We start from the raw sequence: 20964 nt of genomic DNA, 5'->3' as shown, positions 1-20964 counted from the left end.
TATTGTTTTCGGACTTTTTGACAAACCAGGAGCAAACTTGCTCACAATGCAAATTAAATCACTAAATGCTCGTTGTGTAATAATGTTGAGAAGACCAATAAGCTAAATCACCCTCCAGTTCATCTATTGCATTATGCTGATCAATTATATCTGAATCACTATCGGATAAAACTTCAAACTCGCTATTTTCATTATCGATTAGATAAGAAATATTGGGGTTATCATCCAGAGCAGTAGAGTTGGAAGCTTCATTATCTGAGTTGTTTATAGCATATTCTTTGCAATTTGTTTGAATGAATTTCTCGGGCAAAGTGTTAGTAGCTTGAGGAAAATAAAACCCAGTTTCGCGTATGTAATCATAATTACAGGCTCCATCGATAACGATTTCACCTTGTTTTATTTTAGTCAAAATATTTTTTACTTCTTTCCGAATCTTTCTTCTTTAGTCCAGTAGCTCATTGCTATAACCAACTATAGTTGGTTATATATATATATATATATATATATATATATATATATATATATATATATATATATATATATATATATATATATATTAGGTACGTGGACTGATTTTTTAAAACTGAGCATATACTAAAATGTTATATATCATTAGAAAGCCCTTCAATACAGTATTTTTAAGGTGAAAAAATTGTTAAAAACGAACAATTTTAAAAAAAGTTATGACGTTTTTAGTAGCAAATTTTCGATATATGGATTTATTGAAGAAATTGGTTCCAAAAAAATTTTTTTTTCACTGAAATTGTTATAACTTTGTCAAATCTTATCCAAATGCCTAAACCTTGGTATCAAAAGATAGATGTAAGAATAGGCTACAAGTTCACATAACTCTATAGATAGAAGGGGTGTATAGAGGGCCAGAGGGGGAATCGGAACACCATCGTAACCTTAAAAAATACAAGTTTTTTACACGAAAGAGTGTTTTTCTGATAAAATATGTTATCTTTATACACAAAAAGTTAATCTAATTTGCTTCCATTTCATTTCCAAATATTAGTGGTCTTTTTTAGATTAAAGGGTGGACGTCTTTGTTATGTTTTAACACCCTCGTAGTGAAATGTTACATTCTTAAACATATTTAAACCTAAAAAACACTGATAATATTTTGTGTTAAAAAGTTTAAATTATATTTTCTTACTTTACATCATATACAAGTGGTGCATAAATTGACATTAGGGGCGGGGTATGTGCCACGCTTAACGCCCCGCCCCCCTCCCCCGCGCCCCCCGCCCAGTCTTATCCAACCTAAAAAAAAATTTTTAAATATATATGAATAAAGGTTTTAAATAGAGTTTATGGAAAAAGAGAAATAAGTATTCAAGATTATTTTACTATGTTAGTTAGGGAAGGGGCATGTGCCACGCCCAATGTCCTTTCCTCCTAACTCGACCCATCGCTTAAACGATCGATTGCTTGTGGGTCCAGGATGCTGGGACCTATACAATAGGTAGTCTTGATATGTTAGCTCTTAATGACAATGATTAGTAAATAGATTAGTACTTAATAGCATTATATAAAATTTAATTTAAAACAATTAATTGTAAAAGTGATAGGCTGAATAAATAATATGAACAACATATTAATCAATGATAGCTTAAAAAATGTTAATGAGATTGGTCATTTCATTCTACTGCACTTTGAGGGATAACACAATACTAATGCATTAAATAGTCTATATAAATAAAAACATAAATTCGATAATCGTTCAGAAACTTTTCTAAATCATAAATTTACCAGCAGAAGGTTGTGCACATGTAACTAAAGATAAAAAAAGTTTTTATAAAAATTTGCAATTGATATGAAAGGTGTGTACATGTTTGCAAATAATAGTTTTTAAACTTACTGGTCGTAGTAGCCAATGAAGATGTAACTAGAGGTTATCAAAGTTGTAGTTAAAAAAAAAATACTCTAATTGCCACGATAAACATATTGAAAGGTAAAAATTTGTACACATACCACTTATAGCAGATGTAGAAGGAACTAAGTTTAAAAATTATTTAATAAAAAATTTATATTGCAATGGTCAAAAATATATACACATATTAAAAAGTAATAGTTATTAAACTTACCATTTGTTGAAGACGAGGATGTAACTAAAATTCAAAATTTGTAATGAAAAATAAATATTGCAAAATAATGACTTTGAAATTGGTATTCTTTGAAATCTATTCACAGATTAAAAACTAATTCAATAATCATTAACATATACAAACTGATACAAACTTACCAGCAGTAGGCCGTGTAGATTCGAATAAAAATGTTAAAAAAATTTTACACAATATAATTTGAAATTGTCAACATCAAGTTACAAATGTAACAATCGTTAAAGCTGTTCTGCTTAAGGTGCAACAACTATACTAAAAAAATGAAAATAAACAATGAAAATATAACTATTCAAATATAAAGACGTTATTTTTATAAGCAACAAGCTAAAATTAGGAATGGTTATAAACTTATGTAAACAATAAACACAGATAAAGATAAGCATACAATAAGTAAAGAACATTAACTTAAGTTTTTTAAGTGTTTCTATATAAAGGAAGATATTATAAATGTTTTATTAATGTTTACTTAATTTTAATTATTTTCTCTTTTGATTATGTAAATGTTTTTTTAATTAATAAACCCTATCTTTATGTGACTTACACTTACGAAATCTTAAAAAATCCACAAAAAGCTGGGTAGGATCTAAACAAGAAATAAATGTTAGACATGCTTGTATAATGATTTAAACACTAATAAAGAAGTATATAATCCAAATATGATAAAAGACAATAACAATGATTATCATTAAATGATATGTTTTATAATAAACCACATATGAATAAGTATATTACATACTTCATTAGATTAATCTTAACAAAAAACTTCTTAGTGTTTTTAAAATATTAAAAGTTAGTGTTTTAAAATATTAAAGCTGTTCCTATTGAATGCCAACAGTTTTAATCTGAAACATTAATCTTTTTTTATATGTTACATAAAAAACAATTAGGGTTTTACATTTATCATTATTTTGGGATATGAGAAAAAAAAATTGAACTTACTATCTGTTAGTGTAGCCATTGTCCATATTTAATTAAATCTAATAATATAAATCAAAATAATTCAAAATAAGATTTGCATTTGAATCCCCCCCCCCTTATCCAGATTTCGGCCCCCACCCGGATTTCGCTTAAAAAAAAAAATAACAGAAAAACCGAAATTAGGTACCTAAAGTCCAACACTAATTAGAGTAATTGCTTATCCTTATTTTTCGTTGAAATTTGGCACGTTCATAGAAAATGCATAAAGCAAACTATTTTAATAATAAAAAAAGCGGACTTTACATTTCTTCGACTACAAGTCCAAGTGACAACATCAACCAAATTTTCATGCAAAACTCTCAGCAAAATACTCCATAAAAAAGTATGGTAGCGATACACAATAATGATATAAAAAACAAGCCTAACCTTTCTTTTTTTCAAAAGTTGTCAAGGTTTATATATGTTTCTAAAAAGAACCACCTCAAAAAACCGTTTGCCTAGAGCTACCTGAAAAAAGTGGTATACTTGGTATAACACAAATTAAACTAATTGCTTATCCTCATTATTCGTTGAAATTTGGCATGTGCGTAGAAAATACATGAAAGAAACTATTTTAATAATAAAAAAAGCGGACTTCACATTTCTTCGACCCCAAATTCAAGAGAGAACATCAGCCTGATATTTAGGAGCAAAATATCACATAAAAAAGTTTAGTAACCATAACAAAAGTTTTAAAAAAGTGAAGATTAGTCTTTCTTCTTTCCAAAAAGTATCTATGTGTATATATGTTTCTAAAAAGAAACTCCACAAAACTACGTCTGCCTCACGCTGCCTCAAAAAAAAGTTAAAAAAGTGAGAGCCAAAATTTTAGCATAAAAATCGGTTCCGTAAATCGCTATTTCCGCGTACCTATATACTATATATATATATATATATATATATATATATATATATATATATATATATATATATATATATATATATATATATATATATATATATATATAGTTGGTTTTATAAACTTACGTCGTGTGCTTAGATAAAAATTATGAACTTACAAAAGCGTTATAAGAGATAGAAATATTTATATATTTCGCTCTCTATTTTATTCGCATCAATAAAAAGTAATTTTGTCAAATTCATTATGGTGTTAACACAAGAATGAATTGGCGGTACGCCAATTGGCGTACTTAGCTGGCGTGCCACTTAAGATACGCTCATGACCCGATAATGGCTAGCCAGTTCTGGTGCACCAGCTACCGCACTTAACTGGATCACACGTATTTATCCGGAGCTGGCTCGCCAGCCCTGGCTCAATAAGGTCCTGCTCATTGGGGGGTCTGCATCTCGTTATTTTTTTTAATCGAGACGAGACGAGACGATCCTAAAAGTTTTGTCCCGATTAGCGATAAAATTCGAGACAATTTTCAATTTTCAGTCGAAATCCGGGACGATTCCGAGACGAGACGAGATGTCCCGGACAAAGTAGGAACTTTACAATTTCTCGGAATTTACATCTTTTTAACGGAACATAACGAGACATAACGAGGCATAACGAGACTAGTTAATCCTTAATATAAAATTTAATGAACTTCTGGCACAATTACCATTATTTATTTCAGCTGCTATTATTGATATTGTTATACCATCTACATAAACACAGCTTTGTAAAAGTTAATGGTAGCAACTGAAATCAGGGGAAAAAATATATTTTTGGGATAGTATTTAAATCTTTCCACTAAAATATGTTGGAAGAAGGGGATAAATGTGTTCGAGGGCTAAGTTTCTGATCATTTAGTATTGTTTACCGCTGAGGTCAGTATTCACTTCTAATGCAAGAGTTTGTTTTACACTCATATTTAAGGGAAAGGTTATCCAAAGTGTCTTTAACTTTTTTGATCCATAAAACATTTTACTTTTTTTAAAAAGTTTAATTCTTGCAGAGACTAACAATAGAGCAAGATTTCAATACCTAGTTCTTTTATTTTTTCTCTTTTCCTTTGCTTCCAAAGGACCACCCACTGCTTATGGGGTTTTCCAGAACCAAAATGGCTACTTTTAATGGTCATAAGATTTTCTTGAAGCCATTGGTATTCTTTTTCTTTAAAAGAATCATAATTTCTACCACATTGTTTTAGTTTTTTTCTTCACTTTTGAAATAAATCTAGTTAAAGCATTAATTTATGCTCTAGTTGCTAATTTCTTCAGTTTTTTTTGATTTCGTTAAGTAAATCCTTAAATTCGTAAATTATCCACTCCTAATTCACGTATATTCTGGATAAGATCTAACCTTTTTGTTGTTGTTGTTTTTAAAATCATTAATATATATCAGAAACATTTTTGAGTACTTTCCCAGTCGGCACATCTAGTTTCAATTTCGGAATTAAAACCCTTATAAACACGTATCCGTCACGATCCAGGCGTAAACCAAGAACACGTAGATTTCACGGAAATTTTACTGGTATTTGACACGTCTTTTCTGAAGTTTCAAACACGTGTTTATTGAGGTTTTAAATACGTGTCTTAAAAGGTTTCAAGCACGTATTAAATGAAGTTTCGGTTTGGAACTTTAGGGTGGAATGCAAGAACCGAACTTGAGTCAAGTTCGACTTGAAATCTCAAGTTCGACTTTGTCAAGTCAGACTTGAAAAATTGACTTGAGCGAATGCGTAAACGAGACTTGAAAATTTCAAGTTCGTGCTTGAGAAAGTCGAACTTGAAAAATAGTCGAGGCGTTGAATTTAGGGCGTTTATCGGAAAATGCACTTCGCAACCAATAGCGGTAATGGATTTTTTTTACGGGAAAAGCCTTTTACTGAAACAAATTCCGTGTAATGATATTTGTATAATATACGATTAAATAAAAAGTTAATAACAGTAAAAAAAAAAAAGTTCTTGCTATGTATTTTTCATCAGAAAAATAAATTCATCTTGGCACTTTCAGTTCCAAATCCTAAGTTGTTGGTAAACAACGGTTGGTCATATGTACCACTTATAGTGATCAAGACAATATCTCTGGATTTCTCCATTTGAATTCCATTTGAATTAAAATACATGGAAATGTTCTAGAAAATACAGAATCTTATTTTGACGACTTTTGGGGATGATACTATACTAGAATGTATTTTTATTTATCTTTTTTCTAATACTTCAATGAAAATAATGGGTTTTTTTTTACAAATACTGAGAAAACTATTTCAAACAAAATTAGTTTTCTCAATGCTAATACTACATAATACTATGTATGTATATATATATATATATATATATTGACTTACATATGTATATATATATATATATATACATATGTAAGTCAATAGAGATCACATATGGAGACAGGTCTTCTGAAATTATTCGGTCACTTATAGAAACAGAGAAGAAAACTTTTAAGAAACCATTGATAGCATCTTGCTCATTAGCACATGAAAAAGAACATAATTTAACGCTAAACAAAAATCTCTTATTAAAAAAAAAACCCAAAAAAGCAATATAATGAAGTTCATGATCTTGATAAAGAACTAATGCAAAAACAAGTAGAAATAGCTAATATATAAAAAACTCACTCCAGAAAAAGCAACAATACAAACAAAAAGTACATGAAATTAAAATGGAAATTTATCCAAATAAAAATTTTCAGTTAAAATTTTCACAAAGTTTTAAAAAAGCAACACAACAGAATTATTCTATGTGAGGATTATTATTTTCAAACAATATCAGATCCAAATTTTTTTTTTTAGAATGTTTTAATTTATCACTTTATCTTTTAGTGAAATTGTTTTTTTCATATATAATACTAATTTGAAATATAAAATGTAATTCTTCTGAAAAAATATGCAGTATGATTATTTGCAAATAGTGTTTTTGTTATTAGACCTTTATCCATAATCAGACACAATTTTTTTATCCATAATCAGACAAAATTTTTTTATCCATAATCAGACAAAATTTTAAAAAAAAAAAATCAGTCCACAATTTGATTTCTTTTTGTTTCTGCAAAAATATCTCTTGTTAATGCTTTAGCACCATATTCTTGATTGCTATTTTGTATTTCATTGTCTTCCCAATGATCATTTTCTAGAAGGGCAATGTTGTGAAGCACAAAACAGGATACAATTATGGCTATGGAATTTTGTAATTTAGTTCGTAAGGGAATGCTAAGACAAGGAAATCGTTTTTTTAATATACCAAAACAACATTCAACTGCCATACGTGTACTTCTCAAACTGTAACTGTATTGGATTTCATTTTCATTTTTTGGGTTTGAAAAAGGTGTCATTAAATATTGTTTACAAGGATAGCCAGAATCACCTATAACATGAACATGTTGGCGAGCTTCTAAAACTTCTTTAATAGCTGAGTTGGAAAAAACTCGTGAATCATGAACACTTCCAGGCCATTGAACACAAGCAGATAAAATTTCTTTTGAAGGACCTGCAATGACCTGGCAATTCAAAGAAAAAAACCCCTTTCTGTTTCGATATATTTCTGGGTTTTCTCCACCAGGGTTTATTATAGGAATATGTGTTCCATCAATTGCTCCTATACATCCTGGGAATCTTTGAATTTGGTAAAATCTAAACAATGGTTGACAAATATAAATATTTTCGTTATCAAAGAAAATTTTAAAGTTTGTATGAAATAGCAAAATGCAAATATCCATGAAAACTTATAATCACCTTTGTTGAATTATCAAAGAATCAGCTTCTGTTGGAAACTTTATATAATGATATCTTTTGTTGGCAATTTGAATTGAAATGTTTTTAACTACTCGACAAACAGTTGACTGATTAACTTTCAGCTCCTCCAAATCTCCTATTACTCTCTAAAAGAGTGTACTTAATTAGATCAAATCATACAAATTTAAATGTGAAGTACTTTATTTATTGTTACTTGAGTATATGATTACTTTATTTGTTGTTATAAAATGGTGTTATTTAAAAACATAATACAAAATCTACAATAAGAATACAATAAGAATACAATACAATAAAAAGGTACCATTGTCTAATACCATTTCTTGAATATCTACTCACTTGGAATGAACCAGTAGCATAAAACCGAAATGCAATAGCCAGTTGTTGTACAGATGAAAGAGGGCACCCTCGATTGCTAACATTGTTGTTAATAATGTCATTAGCCAATATTAAAAAGGTTTCTTTGGAAAATCTGTAGCGCCTTTTAAATTCTATATCATTATAAACTTCTAAAGGATTGGCTCTGTCAATAATAAACCTTGGAATGAGATTTGGCATATTTCTTCTTCTTCTTCTTCTTCTTCTAAAATTCAGCTCATACCGATTCATTTTTGAACGTTTTAAAACAATTTTTTTTTTAATACTTCATATTATAACTACTTCTTCTCGTGAATTCTCTTTTACTCCTTTTACATGTATCACTTCTTTGTATAACTGCAACTGTTTATTACTAAATGGAATTTACTTTTATACTGTATCACAAAAACGTGCCTTAATCAACAGCTTTTATAATGGTAGGAAGTTCGACATTTCAAAAAGCTAATAAACATTTCTAATGGCATCAAAATATGACATGTTGGATCATTACATACGAGTTACAGGATGTTTTAAAAGACACACGTTTTCACAATGTTAGTATTCAGTTTTCTGTAATGAATTCATTGACAAATATACTTTCACAATGTAACCTTCTAAATTAATTACGTCAATATGCCCAAGTAACTACTTTTGCTTGTTAAAGACTCATTTTCATATTTGCAAAGGTTGTAATAAGTTATATAGTAATAGTAAAGTTTTGTTACGCATCAGCAAAATGATAATGGCGGTCTGTTTTTTTTTTCAAGTGTGGTTTCAAGATTGGTCTGGAGCAGACTTGAAAAAATGACTTGAAAATTCAAAAATTCTCGTTTTTCAAGTCTGACTTCAGTTCAAGTTCGCTTCTTGCATTCCGTTCAAGTGAGACTTGAGATTTGAAGTCTGACTTGAAATTTCAAGTCGGGTTCTTGCATTCGGAAGGAATTTTTGCTCTCTCAAGTCTGGTTTGAAGTCAGACTTGAAAACGGTCTATTTTTAGCGGTTTTCAAGTCTGACTTGAGTTGAAGTTCGCTTTGTGCATTCGCTCAAGTCGCGCTTAAGGTTTGAAGTTCGACTTCAAATTTGAAGTTCGGTTCTTGTATTCCACCCTTAGATTTCGAAGTTGCAGAAAATGAGCGTCGCCACCGATTGCCTCGAGAGGTTGGTGTTTAAAACATTACTTAAAATTACTATATATATATATATATATATATATATATATATATATATATATATATATATATATATATATATATATATATATATATATATATATATATATATATATATAATGATTTTTTATCGAACAAAATCAGAAATCAAACTAAATAGGCGCAGAAATTATATTTTTGTTTTGTTTTTCAATATCATTTTAGTTTAATGGTCGCTTTTTTAACGAAGATGTTTCTGACAACATTTTTCGAGAGCAGTATCGAGTCCCAAGATCTGTATTAGATTTTTTAGAAACTAGGCTTAAAGATGATTTGCAACATTATACTAAGCAATTTGCAACATTATACTAAGCATTTCTTCATTTTATTGGCACAAATGTTTTTTTTCATGTTCTCAGAGACTGTCATGGAATCTTTACCAACACAATTTATCGTATTATACAGTGTAGGAGAAGCTATTTTCAATGTTAGCGTATTAAGTTAATAAAACTATTGGAAGTATATATATATTTACATATATATATATATATATATATATATATATATATATATATATATATATATATATATATATATATATATATATATATATATATATATATATATATATATATATATATATATATATATACAGTGGGGTGCAAAAAAAAAGCCACACTAATATTTTTTCTTCATTTTAAGTATAAAATGTATAATCAAGCAAAACAAAAAAAATTGGATGTGTCAGTGAAAAATTTAGGACTGAAAAGGTATGTTTATATATAAACTAATATTTACATAAATAAAATCTTTAAGAAAAAGATTAATATGGACACTTTTAATATTTTAGAAAACATCTAACGGATGTAGAAATTGGACGAATTATTGAAGCTGCTGACCAAGGAGTCTCATAGAAGCATTGGAAAGCGTTTTAAACGAGAAAACTCAACTATTAGTAGATTGGTAAAGAAGTATAAACACACTGGTAAAACTGAAAGGTCTGCTGGATCTGGGAGAAAGCCTAAAACTTCAAAAAAAGAAGATCGCTACATTCTTAACGCTGTCAAAAAAAATCGTAAAATCACATGTTCTGAGATAAAACTAGATTTGAACCTTACTAATATCTCAAAGTGGACAATATCTCGCAGAATAAAAGCATCGGGTTGTTTTTTTTCTGGAAAGCAAATTAAAAAACCCTTTGTTAGTGAAATCAATAAAAAAAAACGATTAAAGTGGTGCATTGAGCACAAAGATTGGACATGTGAACAATGGGCTAAAGTTATTTGGAGCGACGAGTCTCCTTTTGTTTTGTTTTATAATGGTCGATCTCACTGTTGGAAATTAATTGGGGAAAAATTCAACCCCCAAACATGCAAGGCAACAATTAAACATGACAGAAAGATTAATGTTTGGGGTTGTTTTAGTGCACACAAAGTTGGAAAACTTTACCGGGTGAAGGGCATCATGGACCAGCATATGTATCATAAAATCTTAGTTAATCAGCTTGGACCAAGTATAAAAGAACTTTTTCCTAATAGTGACTACATCTTTCAACATGATAACGATCCTAAACATACAGCACGGTTGAATAAAAGATATCTAGAATCTAAATTAATACCAGTTATGTCTTGGCCAGCACAGTCTCCTGATTTAAATTCAATAGAAAACCTTTGGTCTATATTGGATAGAAAATTGAAAGATCGTAGAGCAACAAATGAAGATGATTTGTTCCAAATTCTTCTTGATGGTTGGAATGCTTTGCCAAACGATTTATTAAAAAGACTTGTAGATAGTATGCCTTCCAGATGCGCAGAAGTCATAAAAAACAAAGGATGGCCAATTAAGTACTAAAACAGCTGAAACCTAAAAAATGCTTTACAAATCCTAATTTCTTTTTATTATATGTAATATACAATGATGTTATAAACATTTTTATCAAAATTGTCCTATAATACTTTTATTATACGAGTCTTACTCATTTTTTGTTGCTGTTTTTATTAAAAAAACTAGTGTGGCTTTTTTTTTGCACCACCCTGTGTATATATATATACTTCCAATAGTTTTATTAACTTAATACACTAACATTGAAAATAGCTTCTCCTACACTGTATAAAATTGATATATACTATACATTAAATTGATATATACTATACATTACATCATGTTATCATTGTTAATTTTATATACTGTAATATATCTCTGCTGTTTTTGAATAGAATGATTAAATTGCCATTATTATTACCCTTGTTATATATCATTAGCACTGCTAGTAGTTTACTTTACATTAGTTTTAACTATTTGTATATAAACTTGAATGTAAAATCTTTATTTAGAAATATGATTGATTGATTGATTACATACTTATATTATGTTAATATATACTATATATTACATACTTATACTATAACATTTGTAAACATATATATAAATAAATAAATATATATACATATATATAAAATATAATGTAGCAATACATATTTTTATTTAAATAGTTTGCTAATTAAAACATACTAAGCTTCCCAAGAAGAACCTCTTTGTTTTCTCTGATCTTTATTGCTAGTAACATTTTAAGTTCTTTAAACAGCATTTTATTTTGTTGTGTATTTGTGTATTATTTTGTTGTGTATTTGTGTATTATATGGCATATTTATCGACTATTTATACTTTTCTTTAGTCAAACACTATGAAAAATTTGTTTAACCAGAATTACTATCGAAAACCTTCATAAATAAGTATGGAATTTTAAATTCATGCATGCATTGTTAACGAAGGAACTGAATAATCGATTAAATGTAGATTTTAAGTAATTAGTTTATTATGAAGTTACCAAAATCCTTTTAAGCTTTATCTATAAAATATCTGCATAAAAACACAAACAAAGAATGTTCAATGATTTTGAAGCGCTAACGTTGTTCCAACAATGGCTTCCAAAAATAACGAAGAAAATATCTAAAATTGAGATCAAAAATCTATCTGAAGTTTTTTTTCGAAAAAACGCATTTTTTTATCTGAAAAGGCGATTCCCTTGTTCGTTTATAGCATTGGATTTAATAGCGAAGTTTTTATCTTAAAAACGGAGTTTTTTGAATGTTTATAGCAATGGACTTTTTTTTTCTTCGCTTTTTACGGTAAAAACTTCGTGTTTTACGGAAAAAACTTCGTTTTTTATGTTTATAGCATTGGCCCCTGTGGGCATCCGCATGCAGCGTAATACAAGAAAAAATTTCTAAATAAAATTATTTGCTATCACTTTGACGCAAGCCACCTTGATGTTAACCTATTATAGATATCAATGCCAAAAACGGGATCAATAAAAAAATAATAATAATAAAATTGCATTATTAGCGAAATCTATGCACTAAGCGACAATCTGTCCGTGATGAGTAAACATTTTCTTTATTAAACTAAACCATCAGTTAATATTTTATGTTTGCGATAAAATGTGCAGTAAAGCAATTGTGACTAACAGGTATGTTTTATGGCTCCTCTCGTGTTTTCATTTTTTCATTTATCTCATGGTTTCTTACTTTTTTTCTTCGAGTTTAAAAATGTCAGATGACAAAAATATGATATTGTCCTAAAGAAAAAATAAGTTAATCACATAAATACAGTGCATACAAATTTATTTTAAGGAAATTAACCATAAATCTCTTTAGAAACTTTAGCTAGCTTTTTTTTTTAAATCTTTTTCTAATTTCTAAATTTTATTCACAAAAAATTTTGATAATTTGAAGCTCCCACTTTTCCATGCGTATACTAGTGTCATAAGTTTTATTCAAATTTGTTTTTGTTCTATTTTTTTAAAAAGGGTAACTAGTAGCTACAATTGTATGATACCAAGATTGTAGATGCAGTAGACTAAACCTTAATTAAATAAGTAAATTTAATAGTTTGTTCAAAATCAAAAAAGAAGCTTGATAAAACCCTTTAATCATTTTTAAAACAAAAACTAATTTTCCTAGAAATAATTTATTAATGTGTTTTGTTTTTACACCATCATTTATAAAGCAGTCTAGGTTTGCTTTAACAGAAAAAACCTCTCTAATATATGTTTTCTTAGTAGGTTTTATCCTCTTCTATTCTTAAATCAGTATTTTTACTTTGACAGGAAAAAAACATTGAAATTAATTATGCAGTTCTTTGTTTTGTATTTCATAACAGTATTGTCTACAGCTATATTGTGTGAAGGTAATTTTGGATCTAGATTCTTATTTCAAAACACAATTTCTTGAGATAACATTTTACTTTTTTCAAATGTGAAAAATAAATTTCATAGAAAAAAAAAAAAACATTTTTATTGACTCTAACTTAAATGGTCAAGCTCTAGCACTTATCCATTTTTATTTGTAAATGTAATCAATTACAACTGACTTTCAGCTACTAAGCATAATATACATAGATTTTTACTTCAAAAGTTAGTTGTATGCCAATTTTATAAAAACAGTTTCATAAAAACATAAATATATCTAAAATATTGAATAGAAAAAATAAATTTCCTAAATTTTAATTTCAAGTTAGTAAGTTTTAATTTTAAGTTAATTTATTTATATCATCAAAGTTCATGGCAGTTGCTGTCAGTCAATTGCTGTCAGTCAATTGCTGTCAGTCAATTGCTGTTATGACAGTTCTTTTTGTTTGCTATATAAATTTATAAATTGCATTAAAACATGTGCATTACAATTATTAAGTAAAGGTACAAAGTAAAATTAAAGTATAATTGATGCAGATGGAAGTGTTAAAATGAAAAACATGTTACAGCTGAATTGTAAAAAAGCAAAGTATACAGAAATATAGCATCAAAAAAAAAGTAATGTAAATAAGTGGAAATACCAAAAAACATACAAATCAGCTGTACAAAATTTAAAAGATCAATATTTATAATATTAAACAATTGCTTATAATTATGATTTTAGAACATTATAAATATTTTTGACATTTGCTTGTCTAAGCTTGATTCCAAAACATTTTTATTCTATCTACTATTAAGCAAAGTAAATTTTCTAAGTAAAATTACTGTCTTTAAGGCCTTTTTACCTTAATATTATATCATATTGATATTATGGCATCATTTTCTTATGTTTTATGTATTGATACAATATATGTAGGTATTAATATTGTATGTGTAATGGAACCATTATAAATAACTTATTGTTAAACATTATTTGTTCTAATTTTTAAGAGAGTTGAAGAACAAAGTTACTGGTTTGGACTTGTATGTGTCTGATTACCAAGAAATACCTCATCGAATTAAAAGCTCATTTCTCTATCATGTTATTGTTATCACAAACTTATTTTATTATAAAAGTCGTGATCTTAGAGAATCAGATGTTGTACAATTTATGGTATGTTATGTTACTAGCTTTTTGATTAAAGTTTTTTAGAAGTATTTGATAACTTAGTTAAGTGATCATGGTTTATAAGGTTTGTCCATGTGCCAATGTTACAACCAAGTTACAACCTTGTATTTAGTAAAAATTTTGTGTTTATTAAAAAAGTTATGCTATAGTTAAGTTTAATAAGATGATTTACAAACTTAAAAAAAAAAAATAAATCTTAAAAACACAAATAAAATTTTATGAAAATTATACTAAATGTTCACAGGAAATTTTTTGGAAAATAAAATTAATATAAAGCTAATTTATTAACAATTATAAAGCTTCAAAATCTCAATTTATTGTGTAAATGTAACATTGTTTATATTAAACCATGATCTAATTACAGTAAGAAAAACAAATATATGCTGTTAAATATAATAGAAATCTGTTAAGTAATAAAGAAATATTTTTTTATATTTTGATTTTATATTAGGTTTCAAAAACATTTGAAGAGTTTGAAGTTCTCTATCATCAACTTTATAAGCGATTCCCAAGTGTGATTTTTCCAGAGCTTCCAAAAAAATCGTTATTTTCAAATGATACTACAGCCAAATTCAATTGCATGAATCATGTCTTAAGAATGGTAGCTGCTACTCAAAAACTATGTAGCAGTCCTATGGTGATAGCATTTTTGAAAGAAGACTATGATCCCACAGCTCCATCTCTAAAGCCTCAATTTTCTAAAGCCTTGTCTGTACTTTCAAATGTTGCTGTCTTGAAAGAGGTTTATATATATATATATATATATATATATATATATATATATATATATATATATATATATATATATATATATATATATATATATAATAAAAAGAAGTTGAACATAATCAAATTCAGCACATTAATTGTTAACTACTAAAAAACTACTTAATTTTTAAGATTTTTTTGCACAATTAAGCTCAAGGTGTTTCATTCCCAACCATTTTTTAAATATGGTAACATTACTTTGTATAATGAGGTAATAGGCAAAATTATGTCTACAATTTTTTCAAAAATTAAAAATTATTTCAGAGTTTGCTTTCTTGAAAAAATATTTTTTATACTTTTTTTGACTTTAAGTTTAAATACCTTAAAAAATAATTTATGTTCTGTTACTTGAAGTATTTATTAAGCATTATCAGAAAAAATTTGCTCAAGTTTTCTGAAAAATTGGATATTGTTTAAAGGTTGCCATATGAACAACTTTGACTTTTTGACATTTCATTTGCCTAAAAATTTGTTTCTATTAATTACAATACTTATAAGAAAGTTGTTACAATTGATGGGTCAAAAACATAAAGTGAAATCTATAATAAAAAAGAGAGAAATACATAAAAGTATTTATTTTTTAAGCTCACATATTTCTAAAAAAAAAGGCATATGGTGTAGATCCTTATTCTTTATGTTAAGTATGTGATTGTGATATAATCAAGTGCCTAAAAAAGGAAATGAGGCTATTTGAAGGTGTGTAAGGAGAATATCTCTACCTGGTTTATGACTTTCTTTTAATGCTTCAATCAACTAGCACTGAATCTGAAAGGGTTTTTATGCTGCTGGTGCAATTTTAAAACAAGTTGCAGTGCAAAAGATGTCTCTTAATATTGTTGCAAAAAAAAAAAATCCAACTAAGGATCAAGCAACAGCTGACAATTTTGAAATGTCAACTTATGGCAAAAACTTTTTTTTTGATTTAATATTTGTTTACTCATTTTAATCTGATAACAATGATAACAAATATTTAACAATTAATAGTATCAAACAACAACACAATAGCTTTATTGTGCAAAAAAATTAGAAAAATCTGTTTTATATATGTATGTATGCATGCATGCATGTATGTATGTATGTATGTATGTATGTATGTATGTATGTATGTATGTATGTATGTATGTATGTATGTGTGTATGTATGTGTGTATGTATGTATTTATGAATGTGTGTATGTAAGGGTGGTTCAAGAAAAAAAAAGTCCAAAATGTTAACTTTAAAACCTCTCAAATGGTGACAAACACTAAAATAAAATGGTGCACAAATTTTTAGCCATTTTGAGCAATATTTAGAGGTTACTAATGACCTTTGAAATTTGCAGAATTTTATAATTCTATGATTGCTTTTTAATTTTTAATATTAAATACATCATTAACTTAGGACACTTTATTTCATAAGTATAATTAATAGTTTTAACTAAAAGTTAGCATAATATACAATCAACTAATAATATTAAGCTATACAATACAACTATTGAAAATATAATGTAATAAAAGTATGAATGAAATTTCTGAGTTTTACTTAGGTGAAAATTTTTATTCTTTCAGTTTTAGATATTTGTCTGCACATTTCTTAGCTTTAGTTCCTACAAGCTGCTCAGTTTGGGTTGAAATTCTTGCTTTAGCCCAAAAAAATCATAATTTCTTTTGCTGTAAAAGTTGCACTGCTATGTATTCTATCTTGATAAGTTTGTTTGAGGAAGTTTTCTTCCTTATATCTAAAGTAAGGTCAATTAACCACATAGTTGACTTATTCAGAGTCTTTTTTCATTTGAGCATTTATTTTGTTTACCATTTTTTCTTTAAAAAAATGTTTAAATAAAAATTTGAATTATTGTTTTTATTATCAATTAACAGTATATATGAAATAGAATTTAAGTGTAATCTAGTTGGCTGTTTAACATAAAAAATAAAAAATATATATACAATGAAAATTTTCACAAATTCACACTTCTCAGTGTTAAGATCCTCTGTAATGACTCTTTTCATTTGATTGGTACATTTACTTCTAGTTTACTAATGTCTTTGTTCTGTATTTGTATGCAGTGTGAACTAGCCTAATATATGTAAACACACACAGACACACACACATATACATACATATAAATGCATAAATATATATACTCATATTTGCATTTACTATATTTATCTCTACAAATTTATGACAGGAGGATGTGTCTGCTGTAGTTGAACAAGATTTGATGGAAGAGATTGACTTGTTTCAAAGTCCAAAAAATACAGATATAGTAAAAAAAGACCAGGAAGCAGTTTCTACACTAAGCAACACAGAAATGATATGTTCAACTAAATCATTTCTGGTTGAGGAGGAAAGTAGTCATGTTAATAAAGATTTATTTCCACTCTCTAATTCCGCTCAAAGAAAAGATTTTTTTTCAGTTGATAATCAAGACCTTTTAAAGTAAGTATGAAAATTCAAACAGAGAATTGAAATAAATTTATCAAATAATAGGGAAAAGTTAATTATAATTTATCAAAAAAGTACTTTAAATATTTCATTTGAGCCATTATTTTGATGTGGAAAAGATATTTGTGAATGGCCAAATTAAAAGAGGGTTAAACAGATTTTTCTTCAAAAATTACATTTTTAAGAATTATAGAACATAAAAAGTCAGGTGGTGATATAGTTTTGATGAAAGTTCAAGCTCTTTCATTTTATTATTTCAAAGTCAAGTTTGCATTAGAAGAAAATTTATTTTATGAGAAATTATTTTTATGATTTATAAGAATTTTTTTTGTAATTTCAAAATTGCTCTTTTAATGAAGAAAAAAAGAAATGAAACATAAGATTAGTAATTTCAATTTAATTTACTCTAAACTAATTAAATATTTGTTTTATCTCTCTGTTTAATTTATCTCCCTATTTGATTTTTTTTAAGTGTTGATGAAGATCTAGATTTACTTAATGAAGATGATTTACTTAAGATGCTAGGGAGTGCATCAAAGAAAGAAGTGAAAGTGTTTAACACTGCCTCTCAACTTAGTACCAGTTCAAGTCCCTTGAAATCTCAAGAAAATGATAATGCTAAAGAGTCAGAAATGGATTTCTTCAAAACAGCAAGAACAAAATCAATCAGGCAAGAAACTATTGTTTTAAACTAATAATATATTTGTTCAGTTATGCCATTACTAGACCTAAAATCAATTATATTATGATAAATTAATTAGTTATATACAATTGCTCCTTATACTCACTTGTACAAGTTCAACCATACAAGTTCAACCATACAAGTTCAACCATAAAAGTTCAACCATACAAGTTCAACCATACAAGTTTTAGCAGGTGAACTTTCACATGTTAAAATATCTAATTGAAATCAAGTTATGAATACTTATTCAAGATTTTAGCCTCTCTAGAAATTTCTCTAAAAATATATTTCTTTAAAAAGATATTTCTCTAGGTATTTCTCTAAAAAAGATATTTGTAAACTAATTGGGACGTAAATCTACCAAGTTGCAGATCAAATAAATCTTTGAGGCTTGTTTTTGTGAAAAACTTAAACTATTTGATAGCATTTTTTGAAACATGCAAATTTTGTTCTCTGTTTCAAATAATTGAACCCATCATTTCGAAAAGGGCACAAGTCACACTTTTTTCGAATTTCACTTTTTTGAGCCATTTTATTTATTTTTTTATTTTTTTTAATAAATAAAGTTCACAAAAACTCTATATGTTTTTTATTTATCTACTCCTATATTTAGTTTTATAAGCACCGTAGACTTTTTTTGATAAGAAACATATTTTTTGTTGATCCTGAAAAGTTTTAATTAACGGACTTGTGTCCTTTTCGAAATGACGAGTTCAATTAACATGTTGAAATTTTTGATTTTAGAAACGTAAAGCTAATTATTTAGTTGATAAAGTTTTCAAAAGAATTTCATGATGTTTTTGATATCCTTTATTTTGGATTCAACTCATTTATTGGTATATTTCAGACTTTCTTGGTTCTTTTTTGTCTTTTTGTTTTTTTTTTAACACCGCGGGTAAAAAAAATTTTGGAAAATATCTTTATTTTAAAATTTTTGTAAAGGAAAGTCAACCACTCTGTGTATATTTTATTTATGATAATTAAAAAAATCTTTTATCTGTTTTTTTAGATATCAATAAAACCAATAATTTGTTTGCAACCTGTTTAAAGGGTTTTTAAAGAGTGTTTTAAAGCGTTGTGGAAGAGTGTTATAAAACAGTGTAGAATGTTTTTAAGTGGCACATGATTGTGCTAAATGAGATTTATTAAAAAAGATTGTAAAAAAAAATCTATCTATGTGATAAAATTGTTTTGCTTTAGAAATGATTATTTTAATTAATTATAATTTTTAAAGTTTATACTGGTCATAAAATTTAATTGATTTGATACTACTGTTGGTTATGTGATAAAATGGGTTTCATAAGTTCATGTTCTGTACAAAAAGGAGTTACTGATTGTATGCCCTGTAAATTTGTATTCAAATTTATTATCCTGTAAATGGTAAAAAGATTGTTTTGTTTGAAAAGTTTTTATTTAGTTGACATATTTTATCAAAAATTTTATAGAGCATCAAAGCAGGGGAATGATCTGAATGAGTTGTTAGGCGATACAAGAAAGAAAGGTTTATTCTTTAATGATTTAAGTGTAGATGATGTTGATCTGTTTTCTGGAAGTTTAAAAAAAGAAACTGTTCAAGAAAATAACTCATCAACAGATAATAACTCTGATTTCAATCTTTTGGTTGCAGCTGAAAAGCTGCAAAAAGTGCAAAGTGATTCCAACAGTGAAAAATATCAATCTGATGAATCTATTAGAGTCATCAGGGAAGAATTAGATACAAATTATCATTTTGAGGCAGATGCAGTTCATAAAGATATTTCGAGAAGTGATGATGGGTTAACACATATTATTGATAAAACTGACAAACAACTTTCTGAGTTAGAAACTCATACTACTACTCATACTACTGCTACTACAAGCAAATTTGTAACAGAAGATAAAACTATTGTTAATTCTTGTGAAGACCCCAGCTACAAATTGCATCATGATACAGAAAATCTGTTTATCTCAGAATCAAAAAATCTTTCAAATACAAATAGTGAAAAAGAGCCAAACGTCTTTCCATCTAATTTTGATAATATAGATGATATTATGAACTATATAGCAAAGCATGACGAAGCAGATGATGAAGTATCTTTAGGCTTTTGAACTTTTTCTTTTCGTTTTGAGTTTGTTTAAATATACAGAAAAAAGCCTTAATAAAAGGAAAAAAGATGGTTGTATTTAAAATAGTATATATATATTTTTTAGTTTTTAGAATATCTTTTATAAATGTTTTTTGTGTAAAGCAGTTCATTTTCTTTTCTTTTTTTAAGTGAGCTTAATAAGTTTTTAATAATTTTTCAATATATAAACAAACAAAAAAATAAAGACTCTTTTACTTTTTTGTAGGTAAATCATTCTTTCTGTTCTCTAGAATAATTTATAAATATTTAGGAAACATAATACAAATGTTTGTTACTTTTGAAGTATTAAAGTTTATTGTAACTCTTTCTAAAGTTTGTTTTTGCTTTTTGAAAAAAATGCGTAACTTTTTTGTAATAGAACATCT

The 20964-nt window shown here is 27.2% G+C and overlaps 1 protein-coding gene across 2 annotated transcripts; it reads left to right on the top strand.

The window, feature by feature from the left end:
* Positions 1-12297: 12297 nt before the first annotated feature.
* Positions 12298-20700, top strand: LOC145189446 (uncharacterized). Of its 2 annotated transcripts, none has more exons than XM_090087917.1 (6): positions 12298-12712; positions 14423-14585; positions 15052-15342; positions 17535-17785; positions 18264-18461; positions 19919-20700. In XM_090087917.1, exons 1-6 carry the CDS (start codon positions 12684-12686, stop codon positions 20559-20561), a joined length of 1575 nt encoding a protein of 524 aa, XP_089944043.1. In that variant the 5' UTR covers positions 12298-12683; the 3' UTR covers positions 20562-20700. The 2 variants fall into 2 exon arrangements, with proteins under 2 accessions (XP_089944043.1, XP_089944044.1); XM_090087918.1 differs by lacking the exon at positions 12298-12712 and adding an exon at positions 13301-13431.
* Positions 20701-20964: the final 264 nt, after the last annotated feature.

The sequence above is a fragment of the Hydra viridissima genome, unplaced genomic scaffold, assembly GCF_058129835.1.
Source record: "Hydra viridissima isolate aposymbiotic clone 2 unplaced genomic scaffold, HvirCarnegie_v1 scaffold_5, whole genome shotgun sequence".
NCBI classification, from domain to species: Eukaryota; Metazoa; Cnidaria; class Hydrozoa; order Anthoathecata; family Hydridae; genus Hydra; species Hydra viridissima.
This window is presented reverse-complemented; position numbering and strand designations above follow the sequence as displayed.

Coding starts and splice junctions, on each gene's coding strand:
- LOC145189446 (XM_090087917.1), top strand. CDS start 12,684: ATGTGCAGTAAAGCAATTGTGACTAACAG. Junction 12,713..14,422: donor AAAGCAATTGTGACTAACAG/GTATGTTTTATG, acceptor CTAATTTTTAAG/AGAGTTGAAGAACAAAGTTA. Junction 15,343..17,534: donor ATGTTGCTGTCTTGAAAGAG/GTTTATATATAT, acceptor AATTTATGACAG/GAGGATGTGTCTGCTGTAGT.